General features: G+C 30.5%; 2 protein-coding genes across 2 annotated transcripts; one reads left to right on the top strand and one right to left on the bottom strand.

The window, feature by feature from the left end:
• Nucleotides 1-721: 721 nt before the first annotated feature.
• On the bottom strand, nucleotides 722-13,633 carry Mcm2 (DNA replication licensing factor Mcm2). The gene is made up of 13 exons (XM_072538636.1): nucleotides 13,492-13,633; nucleotides 13,277-13,431; nucleotides 13,076-13,198; nucleotides 12,087-12,399; nucleotides 11,754-11,965; nucleotides 11,358-11,550; nucleotides 9,448-9,883; nucleotides 8,053-8,303; nucleotides 5,760-6,016; nucleotides 4,932-5,136; nucleotides 3,645-3,827; nucleotides 1,428-1,583; nucleotides 722-1,087 (listed from the first exon to the last, which is right to left on the bottom strand). Exons 1-13 carry the CDS (start codon nucleotides 13,501-13,503, stop codon nucleotides 953-955), a joined length of 2,631 nt encoding a protein of 876 aa, XP_072394737.1. The 5' UTR covers nucleotides 13,504-13,633; the 3' UTR covers nucleotides 722-952.
• A 244-nt stretch (nucleotides 13,634-13,877) lies between these two features.
• Nucleotides 13,878-15,558, top strand: RPA2 (Replication protein A2). The gene is made up of 6 exons (XM_072538635.1): nucleotides 13,878-14,035; nucleotides 14,089-14,159; nucleotides 14,264-14,362; nucleotides 14,420-14,728; nucleotides 14,881-15,083; nucleotides 15,382-15,558. The coding sequence occupies exons 1-6, from the start codon at nucleotides 14,017-14,019 to the stop codon at nucleotides 15,461-15,463; spliced, it is 783 nt and encodes a 260-aa protein (XP_072394736.1). The 5' UTR covers nucleotides 13,878-14,016; the 3' UTR covers nucleotides 15,464-15,558.
• The last annotated feature ends 243 nt before the right edge of the window (nucleotides 15,559-15,801 follow it).

The raw sequence follows: 15,801 nt of genomic DNA, 5'->3' as shown, positions 1-15,801 counted from the left end.
AAAAGTTTTATCGCTTTGTTAAATTTTTTTGGTGAATCGTTAGCTTTCCCTAGTTGATGAGAAACAAATTCTCGTCTGAAGAATGTCATCGAAGAAATTTACAAGCCATTTCCTAGTAAATCTGCCACTTTCCTTTAAAAACCTAGCATGAATGCCATCGAAGCCAGTTACTTTTCCAGTTTTCATTTCATTAAGATCTTCTGTAATTTCTTCACAGTTGAATAGGTTGGAATACTCCGTTTCAAGTAGACTTTAAGTAGATTTTAAGTTGTTGAGGTCTTTTTTAACTTTAATTGTGTGTAAGCGGTTTTGGAGTGCTCTTGAGGTAGATTTTATGTTGGAAGACACTTGATTTGGTGTAACTAGATTGGTTGGGCGGTCGGGTGGGTTACCTCTTAGTTTTCGAAGCAGATTCCAGGTTTGTCTACTCGAGAGTCTGAAATCTAAATTTTCAACTGTCTCAGTCCACCTCTCGCGCCTGGCGGTATCAATGCTGTGGAATAATTCGTCTGCAATTCCCTGCCTTCCATCTTCACAGAATTTTTCATAAAATTTTCTTATATAGATTTTTGTACACATTGAAACATACTTGCTGTGTTTGAGGGCACACACTGTCATTTTCTACTTTTTTATAACTATCTTCTCTTTCAACTTTCTCTTTCTGTCATATATATACTGCTCATATATGTCTTTTATTTGATATTGTAAAAAATAAAACTAGTAAAAAAAATACTGTATATTAACTGTTTTAAAAAATATTTACAAAATACTTAAAAATTAGGTGTCTCCAAATGCTAAAAATATTTGTAAAAACTTTATGTACTTCTCTTTTCGGCTCCTAAAATGGAGCAATAAAAAAGGGAATACTGTATTATACTACAAACTTATGATAAATCCAATGGGTATAAAAATAGATGATTAAAACTTAATTTTAAAACTAATAAATTAAAGTTTAATCTTCTGTGATCATCGTTTCTGGTACTGTGTGTATAATCACTTTTCTCTTGGCATCATAAACGAAGTTATTAGATTCGAATATTTGGCTTTGGTAGAACGGCTTCAGATCGTGAATATCGATTTGTTTGGCCTAAAAAATAAAAAATATATATGCAAAAATATATGAATAATATATTAGATATGTCATTTAGGGAATACAAACAAAAATTGATAATAAATATTAAATGAAATACCAAAGTTGACGCGTTCAGTACCAGGAGAACCACAGGAACATGAATTACTATTTTCACTTCGATTAAAACAGGTCAAAAAGATTGTTTTATGAAAACTATAAACTATATTAAATATACTTTTAGAAAAATACACATAATTGTCACTAAGGTAGTAAAGGAGTATATATTATTATCAAAATCTTCGAAATCTATTAAAGAAGCTTTTGAAATTACTCACTACTAATAAGACCTGCTTACCTTATCCATAAGATCTTTCTCGTCAATCTCTATAGTTAGTGCTTCCATTTCTGTGGTATTTCTTTGGAAGGTAAGTTGATCCTGTGCAAGTTGTCTTAATATATAGAAGAGGAGCTCACTGTGATCCTTCTTGAAGAGTAAATATCTTTGGAAGACCTGTAAAAAAATAAATTGCTATAATTTGAAAACTACTATATTTTATTTGTATTATTCGGATGGCAAAAAGCTAAAAAAATTGACAAATTGTGTAATTTGAAAAATAAATATTTAAATATTACTACTACTATATACTACAGATTTCTTTATCTACCTTATATAAGTCTAAATACAAATTAGAGATAAATGTTTGAAACGCCGGAAATAGTACAACGTACGACAAGAATAATATTCAAAACAAGAACAGGAAAATCTGCAGGTCAGCACCTCAAATTGTTAACAATGGAAATGGAACAGAATCAGGGTAACAGAAATTGTATTATTGACTAGAATAAGTATTTATCTACATGAACGGCTAGGTCGATAAGTCACACTGTTTGTCTGGTAGGGTAACTACGCTACCTAGGAAAAAAAATCTGAGCTAGCAACATCTGACATTTCAATCATATTTTGTTCTTCAAACTATACGTTTAATTAATAATACAATTACTTTTTTCGCAAAATTGCCAAAAATATTGGTTGCTGTAATTTTAAAATAAGATTAAATAAACAAAATAATTTAAAGCTTTATGTTAGTTTAGACTTGAACACTTAGCACCACCTAGAAAAGAATTGTTAACTACCAATTGACATGAATAAACTTATCTGATATATAAAATGTAAAATATTTATTTGCCAAATAAAATACCGAATAAGAAGTTATCTGAAAAATAAATTATGTTTATTGTAGTTTTTTAAAATTTGTAGGTTATCGCGAAATTAAAAATAAATAAAATTGTTGTTGTTTAATAAAAATATTGTTGTTTATTGTGAGTGAGAGACATGGATCCGGTATTAGAAGATTTAATGAAATCAGAGTATGATGTTTAATGTTTATAAACTTAATAAAAGAATATATTTGACTATATTCTGAGAATATTATTGTAAATAGTTGTTAATAAAAGATTATAAAAACCGGTATTCTACCTTTTCACTTAGTTTAGGCACTCAATGTTTTCATAATCTTGACAATTAAAAAAATGGATTAATTTACGTTTTTTAGGAGATATTGTTGCTAATGATTAAAATAAAGCAGTATGGGATTCCAAAATGAAAAATATATAGGTATAAATAATTCTGTATTCTTGATAAGAAGTTTAAATGGAGATAATAAAAATGGGTTGTTATTTGGAGATTCTGATTATACAGTGAACCCATTTTTAACGAATACACTAAACAATTTATGAAGAAAATTTCTATAATAAATTCCATATTAAAACCAGATATGTAACAGAACTTTTTATGCATGGAAGAGAAGGTTTAGGTACTATTTTATCCAATGGAAATGTCTAATTCCTTTGAAAGTTTGTTGATCCTAAAATATTGGCTGCGAATTTGGTGATCAGTAAAAAGTATAATACAAAACTCGAGCTTTCTCAACAAATGAATTGCCAAACTAGAATTACCTACGCTAGTTTTTGTACATAGATCGATTTCATAAGACGAATTTACGCAAAAAGTTTAGCAATTCTCCAAAAGTAATTTATTTGTTATGAAAGTTGTACAACAGATTAAAATATCATTTTGTTGTCGTCCTGGCCTCAAATAGGGGGAAGCCAGAAAAAATTGAGTGGAGTAGATGGCAATTGATTGGATCCTCTGTCACATAGTGACATTCAAAATCACTTAGTACTTAAACTTAGTAATTAAAATGAATGTGGCAACGGAGAAAATGTTTAAAATAACACTCAAAACTAAAACAAAAGTTAGTACAGACAAAACTCGGATAAAAACTCTTCCAACGATCGACCACTTCCACATGGCGATATCTTTGGTCAAACCCGATGAATTTCAAATCGAAATCGAAAAATGGAACAAGCTAAAAAAAGCGCTTTATTTTTGGAAAATACAATGCGTCATGTAGATTAAAAGTGAGTAATGTTACGTTAGTTTTCTTTTTTTTTCTAACCACTAGTTTTGTTTGTCAGATTACAAGTGTGTCATATCTAAGTAAATAGTGTAAAAAGTTTAGGAATAAGTAGTGGGAGAAACTGACAATCATATCGCAAAAAAAAACATTACCTGTCTCATGGATTTCATCACACTATATTTTTGGGTTTCTACGAAGCTTTCTAACATCATCCTTACTGCCATATTAACATCGTCTTCTTGTACATATTCCCTTAGGTGCATTTTGGCGTGTGCTTCACTCATTCTAATAATACTTTCAATATGACGGACGGTGATTGGTAAGGAACCAGTAGCCTATAAGATACACATTTAGTTATATGACAATTAACAATAAATTATTTGTATAATTTTTTATGAGAATATTAACATATTAAATGAAAAAAAATGAGACTTTTATCGACCATGTGACCATACGATAGGTCATTCAAGTCACGTGGTCGATTAACCCGGGCTGTTAAAAAGGGATGCAGTGACTGCTTTGCGTCAGTTTTTTCAGTCGCAATAGGGGAGGGGGTCTGTATTGTTAGGTTAAGATATCTCATAAACCAGAGCCAATTTGACAATTTGTAGCTCGGATTCGCATCCAGCGCACAAAAAACTTTCAAAAAATTATATTCTGATCTCTGTGTCCGAATATTGGTCAAATTTTATTATAATCACGTGGTTTGAAGATTTTTTTAAACTAAGAAATTTTAAAATGCGATAGATCAGCGAAAAAGAAGGTGTCTGAGTAAACTAAACGCCATTTAAATTTGAGACTTTTACTTTAAGATAGTTATAACAGTTTCTGGGAGAAAAATTATATTACGATGCTGCATAACATCAACAACGGCCAAAAACTACTATTTTTGCACTTTTAGGTTAGGATATCTCAGAAACCACAGGGAATTTGGCAATTTAGAAGCTCAGATTTGGATTCAACACAAAAAAAAACATCTGAAAATTCTATTCTGATCTCTGAGTCCGAATAATGGTCAAATTTTGTTGGCCTGTATTATTTTATATCGTGCCCTGGAAATTTTAGTTGAACTAACAGTTTTTAGTTGTTTTTGTCCTGAATCTTTTGTCATCCGCAATTAAATTTTTTTGTTATCCTCCCCAATATTTTGTCCAGCACAAGCAACTTATGTTGTTGGCTCACAGTTACGCAACTTATGTTGTTATCTTATAGCATTATAAACTAAAAGAAGTAAAAATTACTGCGCCGTTCATCAAATCCATATAGAAGTAGAGCTTAAAATCTCGTCACTCCGAATACGCCAAACAAAATTTTTACAATTTTTACTGAGAATGAGCCAAGATTTTACTTAAAATTTGTTATTCCTATAAGAGATTGTAAAACAAATATCACAAAAAACAAAAATATTTTCGAATAAGCTCTATAAAAAAATTGTTTACCAAAGATTCTTGTCTCAATTGACTATAGATATTAGCAACTTTATCTTGATCCATGTTTTGTAATTTTGGATGGATATTCTGTCTAGCATACACTATATACTTCTTCAACATTTCTTGTGGTATCTGCATCTCGTTTTCTGGCTCCTCGGGTAGTTCCTGTTCTTTCTTTGACGGATGGTGACGGATATGTGAACCGACTACAAATCTAAAAAACATGAATTTTGTTACTTATGCCATAGGAATAAGCCATAATTTGACTTTAAAATAAGTTCATTTTGACGTTTCGATTTCCACTTTGGAAATCGTTCTCAAAATACAAATCATTAATAAATTTTATTTATTTATGTTTTGTATTTTGAAAACAATTTCCGAAGGAGAAATCAAAACGTTAAAATAAACTTATTTTAAAGTAAAATTGTGATTTTTTTCACATTGAAACACAACCGGTCTTAAAACATTTTTCAAAATGCTAAAAAAGACGACAAGTCAAATAAAAACAACTAAGTTTGGCAACTATGTTAACCTCTTCTCTTGAATTACTTCCACTACTAAATTTTTGACAGGTATTTTGGGAACCTAATACCGCTATGTCGTTTTAAATATGTCTCTCAATTCGTCACTTCCTACCGTTTAAACTGCATACTTACATTAAATTCTTTGCGAGTCTATATACGAGTATTATTATATCAGTATTGTAAAATAAAACAAAATGGTCTGAAGTTTTGTCCACTGTGTCCAATTAGTTGAAAAACACTTTATTAGTATATGAGAGCTGTTAAAAAATGCTTTTATATATTGTATCAACCACATATAAATACTTATTCTTACCTAGCTAAATGTTGATCTTGAATGGGATCCACTTCATCCCTTACTACACATAATATATCAAAACGAGACAAAATAGGATCGGATAAATTAACATTTTCGGCAAAAGTCATACTGGCATCATAACGTCCACCGATAGGATTACTAGCGGCGATTACTGAACATCTTGCTTGAAGACTGGTGACTATACCCGCTTTTGATATAGAGATAGACTGTTGTTCCATGGCTTCGTGAATTGATGTACGATCTTGATCATTCATCTAAAAAATTAATAAATTATTTTTAACAGTTGTTTTTTGAATCTAAATTATAAGAGCTTCGAACTAAATAACATGAAGACAGAAACATTGTTTACATAATTTAAGATTTTTCACTGTCGAGTGGTATAAAAAAATGTTTTAACGTAGACGGGAGCTTTTCATCAGATATAATTGTAAAAAGAAACAGTCAAAGTCTTCATTCAACCAAAAAAAAACAGCATTAGAAATAATAATTGGATTGGTCATAACAACAAATTAAAAAAGTCAAAACAATATGAGCCCCTTCCCGTATCAGTTGGCTCAACGTAATATTGATAATAAAATTTAATTTTAGAGAACAAAAATAAAAGCGCAGCGTAAATTTTAGAAGTTTTAATGCATCAAACAACATTTTTGAATTTCCTAATTATAGAAAATATTTTATAACGTAATGAAAACTATTGATTAAACAGAATAATAATAAATTTTAAAAAACCCATAGAATATGGTAATATTAACAAAAACAAATGTGAAAGTTTACCACTGAGTTACATCCCCTTTATTTTAATGACATCCACAATTCTTCGATGCATAGTTTTTACTAAGTTCTGACAAAATTCTAATGTAAACGAATCCCATATTTCTTGCAATGTTTCCTTCAATTCGTTGACGGACCTGGCAAGATGTTTTCTCAAAGCTTTTTTCATTTCGCACCACAAAGTCTCTATCGAGACTGTTAGTAGAGAAACCCATTCCAGAAGTTGTATGCCATGGTCTGCAATCCATTTTAAACTCTTTTTAAAGGTATGACAACCTGCGCCCTCCTGTTGGAAGACAAAATCTTCCGCTGATGTTAAACAGTGTTGCATAATCGGTAAAAGAGATTCTTCTAAAATATTCAAATATTTGTCCGTGTTTACAATCAATAAAATGTAACTTTCCCACACCTTTAGACGACATGCTGCACCAGATCATGACAGATGCAGAAAATTTGACTTTTCTCTTCAGACAGTCGAGATGGAATGCTTCATTTTTTCTGCGAATGACGCGACTCCTATTGTCTCCAACACACACTTCAAATTTGGACTCATCACTCCATTCTATTGAATCACATTGCGACTGAGTCCAATCTTTATGCTCTTTTGACCATCTTAGTTTATTTTTCTTTTGTTGTAATGTTAAAAGTGGCTTTTCCTTAGCCTAATATAAAATGAGATTTATTAAAAACAATTTGTACTAATTTCTTCAACTATAAAACTTACTTTGTAAGTACCAAATCCTAATTTGTGGGCCTCTCTGTGACATCTTTTGTTTTATGTGACATATATTTGTTTTGTGACGATCGAACATGTAGTGTTGTATCTTCTGACTATATTCCTTACACTATAGCGTGACAATTGCAACATATTCGCGATTTCCAAATTGGATTTTCCAGAATAAAAAAATCTAATGATGATTGAACAAATTTTCTCATCGATAACTTTACCTCAACCCATTGTACAATCCTCAAACGGAAAAAGTTTTACAATACTACAAAATACATTTGAAACCAATTAGAGAAACCATTAGCAACATTGACAGGAGGCTTTTATCTAGTCTAATAATTGTTAGCAGACCAAAGCTAATAGTCAAAGATAAGTGGATTAGACACTGCCAGAAGAGGAAATATAGATAGGTTGAAATGAATCAAGGTTTAGGAAATACAAAGTGAAGGAAGAAATCGCACACATGTCCTCTGAATGATAAACCCTTAGTGATATGAGGCTGATATACACGGCAAAATAAGTATTGAGTTAGTAGAAATTCCTTGATGGCTTTTATTAAGAGTACAGTAATTTGCCAGAATTTTATGAAAGGGCAAGGTTTAGTATAAAGGTCTGACAACGAGGTACCAAAGGCAAGTAGAATCTCTTTCGATATGAAGAAAGTATATAATTTTTAGTTTATAATAATAAAATACTTTTAGAGCAATATTATTTATATTTTGAATTATACTGTATCGAAAAAAAAGTGTGTAAAATGCAATAAACATTGTATGTCTTATCTAATATATATACCTTATCAAACTCATCAATTAAACAAACACCTTGATCTGCCAAAACCAAAGCACCAGCTTCCAATGTCCATTCTCTGGTCGCAGCATCCCTTCTTACATAAGCTGTCAAACCTACAGCACTGGCACCCTGACCAGTGGTGAAAACTGCTCTTGGAGCAATTTTCTCTACGAATTTTAAAAACTGTGATTTAGCAGTACCTGGATCTCCACAGATAAGAACGTTGATGTCACCTCTAACCTTATGTTTGTCACCTAAAATTGCAAAATTCATTTATTTGACATACTTGATTGTATATATATATATATATATATATATATATATATATATATATATATATATATATATATATATATATATATGTATATATATGCGTTTTCATGGTCAAAATTCGTAGTGAATTCAGTTTCTGGTACTCCAAACAGAGTAAAGAAATAAAATATGACAGTATTACATTTTTATTTCGATGCAGGGCGGCGGCAAGCCGCTTATAGGTATTTCAACCTCTTCAGGTCTCATCAGAGCGGCATATGCCACTGCTCTGAATCGAAACAAAATCTATCCTGTCTTATGAGACGCTGATTAAAATTCATGCCAACAAAGGTAATTTTAACATAAACTCCAACCACCATGCTATGATACAAGATCTAGAGATGCTATTAGAGCACAATGTTTTAGGTTGACAAAAAGCATAAAAAATTCGACTGATGTTTGTTTGTATAACCTTTTGCCAGATGAAGTAAAAAGTCTTCACTTGTTACTGTTTAAGCTTAAAATCAAATCACACTTTTTGAAACATTGTTTCTATTTAAAAACGGAGTACCTAAGTACAGCTTTTATACAATAGTACTAGTTTGGTCAGGGTATTTGCCTATTAAGATGTTATTTCATGTTTTTATATTTTTAATTACTGTTTGTCGTTTCTTAAATTTTTAATCTTAAATATCGGTTTGTAATGTTTAAATTCACAAAAATTTTATATGTATATAAGTAAAAATTTTCACTATTCCTTTGTCTTGTCAAAAACAAAACTATTTTTGTATATTGACTAAATAAATTCTGTTCTAGTATATAATAGAAATATTATATTCTAGATAGTAAAATGTAGGGCCAAAATGCAATGAAAGCTACGGATAAGTTGGGAGAGTGCAATTAAAGTAGACAAGCAAAGCAAGTATGTCAGAAGGTGCACAGCATCTGAACGCCAATGTTGTGAGGCAAGAATTACAAGCCAAGGGCAAGTTTGGGCTGTACCATCATAGTGAGAATAAGATTTTAGGGAAATTAGCGTTACTAATCAAACTATAAATGCCTGGAAAACCAGCATAGTAAGTAATAAGTTTACTAAATTATTTAAAAATTATCAATTTTTTTTTTAATAGGATAGTCTATATTTACCTGGATTTTTAGATTCTCCTCCGAAAAGAGACATAGCTAAAGCCCTTTTAATAAAGTCATGTCCGTATATAGATGGCGCTATAGAGGTCAAAATCCTATCAGCTACCCGATGATCCTTACTCATCTTAATAATAGAATTAATGTCATCATCTGTTAAAGATTGAACGATCTGCTTGCAGTCCTTAACAATCAAATAATTAGCTAAAATTACAGTGGAAAATACTGGGAAACCATTATCAGTATTTAAGGAACCATCATAGCTATTAGTGTAGATTCCGGTAATATCAACTTCATCGCCAGGTTTGCAGCGGTCACACAGATCTGCCAAGAGAATGCAATCTTTTGATCTGGGTACCCTACCGGCGGGAATACGACCAGGAGATTCTTGTAGAGTGATTTTTTGGTAGTTGCGATACACTGTTTGTTCCATATTGATCTAAAATTTTGAATACATTAGAAAAATTTATTTAGCTTTTGTAAAATACTGCCAAACTGTCTATTACTCATATCTGCTTCACACTTTCTGAATATTCTTGCATGTATAACCTTTAAAAATGTTTTCAATAATTGTGACATTAAACTGATAAATCAATTGATATTACAATGTTTGGGATTCTTGATTTTTGGTAGTAGAACAAAGGTCGATAGTAGCCATTCTATAGGTATCTCACCAACTTTGGTAATGTTTGGTAAGGACGATAGTTATTGTGCTTAAATTGTCTTGACTTATAATTTTAATCAGCTCAGATCAGTTAAAGAACAGTTATTAATCAACATATAATGATAATGAACATTTTAGATCCTTGCTTGGAGAACAGTGGTGGGAACAAATATTTGATACATCTGAAAATGTTAATAAACAATGAGAAATGTTAATGCAAATACTAGGTCCTATCTTCAATGATTACTTTCAAAAAAAGGTAATTTCAAATAGAAGAAAGACTGTATATAACTGAAACAGTGTAAACTGCTCCTAGACTTTTTGTTAGTGCTTACCAGTATAGATCTGGAACAGTATCAGCAAACAAAACGAAATTATAACTGTCACGGAAGTTGCAGTATAGATATGGCATTCAAAACAATGAAAACAAAGCAAAATGTTTATGGCAAATAGTCAAAAAAAATAAAGTTATTAATCAAACAGCAAATAGTTAAAAAAATACCTTTATATGCTGCAAATGTAAGTAATAACTTTAATAAATTCATTCTTGAAGTACCCTTAAACTTGTTGGGTAATATACCAACTATTAATTTTAGAAACAACATAACAGTAAATGCCAACACTATTTATCTATCACCAGTACCATTTGTGAGGTAATTGTTTTAATATAAAAGTTGAAGAATAACCATAATAGCTTAATAAAATCTTGCACCTTTGAGTTAGCAACACAAATGTGTCATTTGATTACACATGCTCAACAGGTGTATTTTTCGATGCACTGAAATTATCTAAACCTCTATTTAAAAGGATGATCCTGAACTTCTGGAAAATTATTGTCCCATCAGTCTCATCCCTTCTTTCTCCAAATTACTTGAATCAGCAATGTATGTGAGATTTCTAAGCTTTTTCTATTCTCAAAATTTATTGAGTCATGCGCAGTATGGCTATTTAAAGGGAATATCAATCTCTGGGATTTTTTTTTTAGATTTGTCAAAGGCTTTTGATAGTTTGAACCAATTTTACTGGAGAAATTGGAAAGATGTGGTATTAGGGGACCGGCTTGTCATTGGATAAAATCTTACTTAATAGGATGTAAGAAAAAAGTAGTTATAGAAAATCAAGGAGCCAAGTACTTCTCTGAGAAAGACTCACAGAGAGATTATCTGTTTTTGGTATCGTAATGAACTTGGAACTAATAAAATTTTCTGATCTAAAAAATTATATAATGAATATTATATAATGAAATTACCATAAAAGGTCCATGACTCTGACACTGTGGACAAGCATTAGGTTGAACTTCTGATTCTTGTGTTTGTGTAAATGGTCCTAATACAAATCCACATTTCCCACAATCAAATTTGACAACAGACAGTTGGGGTAGAACACCTGTAGTTGCAGTTACTACACCTAAAGTTCTTACAAGTTGATTTACATGAAGCTTCCTAAAAAATAATTAACAATTAGTAAATTTTGTATACTCAGTAGACCACTATATAAGTTTAAATAAAATAATATACTTCTTTTACACAGATTTTATACAAGAATAAATTATCAGATAAAAAGTTATTTCTGTACTATCTTGGCAATGTATGTCATAAAGTAAAATCAACTATCCTTAATGTAGTTTCTCATTAGATGTACTTACCTAAAAGTGCGGAGTTCTTCAATAAGTGGTAAATCAGAAATTCTAACATGAATTTCGTTAGTTACTCTGTCATAACTTGGATACATTGAAAGAACTATATCCTTAGCGACTTCATCAAAAACTTCTATCATCTGAAATGGTGCTTCAGGCAAAAAATAAGCCAATACATGTTCCTTGTGAGCCAAACTGGGAAACTCAACATTGAAACTAGACTGAAAATTTAAAATATATTAGAAATCAATCATCATGTTACCTCTAAAATTAAATTGGGAAATAAAATATCGGAAGGCTTTAATGAATTTTAATAAACTCATAAATAAATAAAATATATACCTGGTTATTCTCACACATTCTTCTAATTTTATCCTTGTAGACATATTGACCTTTACTGTTAGTACATGTTCTCAAGAAGTTTTTAAATCTATTAGCAATTTCAGTTCTTGGACCAATCATAACAACCCATTCTTTAATTGTATATCCTTTGGTATCTTCTAAGTTTTCGATTGATTCAATCATTTCAGCATCAGCTTCCTCTCCGGCAGCAGCCTTTTCTGCTTCTTTACGTCTTCTCTGCCTGGGATCCTCTTCATCATCATCTTGATCATAAAAAAGTTCTCGATCATCTCTTCGAATTATACCCAGCTCCCTAGAGAATGGCATACGAAAGATTTAAAAATAGTAATACATTTATCATAGAGATTTAAAAATTAAAAAACTTTAGAAAAGGTCAAGACCAATTATAAACCTCAGAAAACTGATGATAGCATGAATGGAGAGCAAGGAAATGAATTTGTTTCAAAAACAAATGGTCTTCTTAATCTAACATTAAGTAAAACACTGAAAACTTTTGTTTTCAACACTTCCACTAAATTTATTATCACTACAACTGTTTCAGCTGTAGTGAGAGTGCCTTTCTCAAGTGATCTAATTTTGGTATGGGTTTACACTTTATAGTCTTCAACTGAATAAGTTAAGGAATGGAGAACTGTTTGTCCCAAGTTCAGAACTATATCTCTATCTTTTATTATGTTGATTTTCATAGATTCTAATAAAGATAGATTAAGGCCTTTGAAATTGGTCATTAACGGAATGATTATAGTCTAAAAGGTAAAGTGCATACATACTGAAAATACTTTTGTGTTCTGCTAAATGTTTGTTAAAAGTTCTACCAGTTTGACCTACGTAAGTTTTTAGGCAATCGCCACAGTCTTGTCAGGGATTAATAAAATAACGTTAATGTTTTGTGAATTATTTTAGTATTTCAAATTTTATGCATATGTATTGCAAATTTTTGCAATATAAAACTCACTACCTATACATACCTGTCTCTTCTTCGCAGTTCTTCTTCAGCAGCAAGACGTTCTCCAACAGACATTTGGTCATAATCATCCTCGTCTAATATACGATCATCATAACGATCTAGATGCGGCATGGGACGATAATCGCTAAAATTTTACAGAACATTTAAAAAGTTAAAATTTCCAAAACATGACAAAGCATTTTTAACAAGAAGTAATAGTTACTTTTCCATATTATCGCCAAACAATTCTTCTCCATCTTCCTCTTCAATATCAGAATTGATATCTCCAAGTAAAGCACCTTCATCTTCAAATGGGGCCAGATCTGGACCAGGAGATGACACATTTGATCGAGGTGTTGGCATTGGTGATTCTTCAGGCTAAAATTAAATATTTTTAATTTTAAATATATTTGAATAATCGAAATGTAGTCTTCTTACCCTATCAGACATTTTCGCTAAGATAAAAACAAATAAAATAATTTAAAACACAAACAAGTTTAGCTCAACTACAAAGATCAGAATTGGCGCGAAAAGTCCGGATTATAACCTAATAACATAATAATGGCGATTTCTTCTTTTTGAATTCTTACTTATGAGAACCACCAGTTAGGAAATATGTAAAAATATTATGAATAGGTAATTATATCTTTAACAACTTATAATCGAAATACGTTAAATTGTTTTAATTATACCTACTTTAGTTTGTATTATATAAGTAGTTTTTTTATTTAAAAATTGATATAATTGATTATTATGACAGTGTGTTATTTAAATCTGCTGTGTTCCTATATCTTTATATTTGAAAAACGTTAAACTAAAAGAAGTGGAAAATATGTCAAAAGGCGATTTCAAACAGTCACTTTCATTTTAGAATTGACAAGTTTATTCCCGCTCAATTTAATCGTGGTATTTTATATTATTTATGAATTAAGTTTCAAACAACGTCTGAAGCGTAAACATAAAATGTGGGGAGACTTTTCAAGTATGTATAATATGAAATATTTTGTAATCATTATTATAAATAACATATTTTAGGAGGAAACGATTCTGCTGCCGGTGGCTTCTTAAACACCACAGCTAATCAAGAAACCACTGAAAACAAAGGGGTAAGTAAGAAGTCTCCCCCTTTTTGGTAATTATATAAAAAATGCAGGGGAAGGATTGTTGTATCAATCTGAAATTTTTACATAAATTCCATTTGTAATTTCAGGGTGTTAAAAGATCTCAAAATGTTGTACCAGTTGTAATCCAACAAATTAGAAACTGTAAAGATGAAGATTTCACATTATTTGGAACACCAGTTCAAATCGTAAGATAGTGAAATAATTTATTTCCTGTTTGTTTTTTATTGAAAAGTTTTTTCTAGATTAAGTTGGTTGGAATTTTAAGAAGTGTGGAAATCTTATCCACAAAAGCTACTTATACTATAGAAGATAGCACAGGTTCTGTTAAAGCCATCCTGTGGTTGGAAAACGATGGAGATGCTGCTACAAATTTACCAAGTGTTAAAGAAGACAGCTATGTTCAAGTTTTTGGATCTCTTAGAAATCAAGATAATGAGAAGATGATTATGGTTCTTAGAATGTTTCCTGTAGATGATTGCAATATAGTTACTACTCATTTGTTAGAAGCTATTTATACCAGATTGCAAGCAGAAGCTGACAGCAAAAAAATGGTAAGACTGATTATATATTGGGGATTACACAGAATCTTTATATGTAATTGCTAGGAAACTTACTATATATAACTTACCACTGAAAGTCACAAATTTATATTCACTTAGTGATTTATACTTAAAGAATAATAACAATATGTACTTATTTGAAGGTTACTGATATAAAAGTTAATAATCCTGGTGCAGCTTTGGCTAACTCAATGAGCTTTGTTGACCAATATGATAGTGGTACATCAGGATTAACTCCAATACAAGAAAAGGTATTCAAGATACTTCAAACAGATCAGACATTAAATGGAATGAGCAGGAATACTTTACTATCTAATTTTCCTCCCAACCAGCATAAACAGATCAAGTAAGTAAACTATTGATTAGTTTTAGTAGTAAATTGTTACATAAATGGAAAAAAAAAATTAATAAATATTAAAGAACCATCATTTGAGTATCTGATTATTTTGTATCTCATAGCTTCTTTCATCTATATTTTGTCACTCACTGGTTTGACTCATAACTTTATCTTTGTTATATAACTTCTGCAGCTTGCTTGGTGTATTTTGGTAAATATAGGAAAAGAATATACTTTTATGCATCTTTCACCGATATTTGTATTTACTATAAAAGGCATATTTTACAGTGATGTATTTATTTTCCAGTGAAGCCTTGCAGTTCTTGAGCAATGAGGGACATGTTTATTCCACACTTGACAGCGACCATTTTAAAGTAACTACAATGTAAATATGCTATGTATTATTTATCATTGTGTTAATTAGATAGTAGTTTTTATAAACATTTGTAAACTAATAATGAATATATGTTATTTTTGTAAATTATTTTTGTAGATTTATTATTACAAACTAAACAAACCTGGATTCAATACAACAGGGTATTATGTTATTGGTAACAGAATATTGAAGGAACCAACATAATTTATGCACCTAATTTTTTCCTTCAAGAGAAAGAAAAAGTATTAGAATATAAGCAGCAGAAGAAAACTTATTTACTTGGCGCTAAATTTCTTTACAATAACATTCCTTTTGGTCTTCCGCACTAAATTTTACCATCTAAAGCTCTTC

The sequence above is a fragment of the Diabrotica undecimpunctata genome, chromosome 7 (assembly GCF_040954645.1).
Source record: "Diabrotica undecimpunctata isolate CICGRU chromosome 7, icDiaUnde3, whole genome shotgun sequence".
NCBI classification, from domain to species: Eukaryota; Metazoa; Arthropoda; class Insecta; order Coleoptera; family Chrysomelidae; genus Diabrotica; species Diabrotica undecimpunctata.
The sequence above is the reverse complement of the archived record's forward strand: the minus strand, read 5'-3'. Positions and strand labels throughout refer to the sequence as shown.

What these genes read in the sequence shown, in the direction of transcription:
- Mcm2 (XM_072538636.1), bottom strand. An exon ending in GAACTGCGAAGAAGAGACAG is followed by an intron (nt 12,400 to 13,075) that starts GTATGTATAGGT and finishes GCCATTCTCTAG; the next exon opens with GGAGCTGGGTATAATTCGAA. An exon ending in AATTGAGACAAGAATCTTTG is followed by an intron (nt 3,828 to 4,931) that starts GTAAACAATTTT and finishes TGTATCTTATAG; the next exon opens with GCTACTGGTTCCTTACCAAT.
- RPA2 (XM_072538635.1), top strand. An exon ending in TTGGAACACCAGTTCAAATC is followed by an intron (nt 14,363 to 14,419) that starts GTAAGATAGTGA and finishes AGTTTTTTCTAG; the next exon opens with ATTAAGTTGGTTGGAATTTT. An exon ending in AACCAGCATAAACAGATCAA is followed by an intron (nt 15,084 to 15,381) that starts GTAAGTAAACTA and finishes TTTATTTTCCAG; the next exon opens with TGAAGCCTTGCAGTTCTTGA.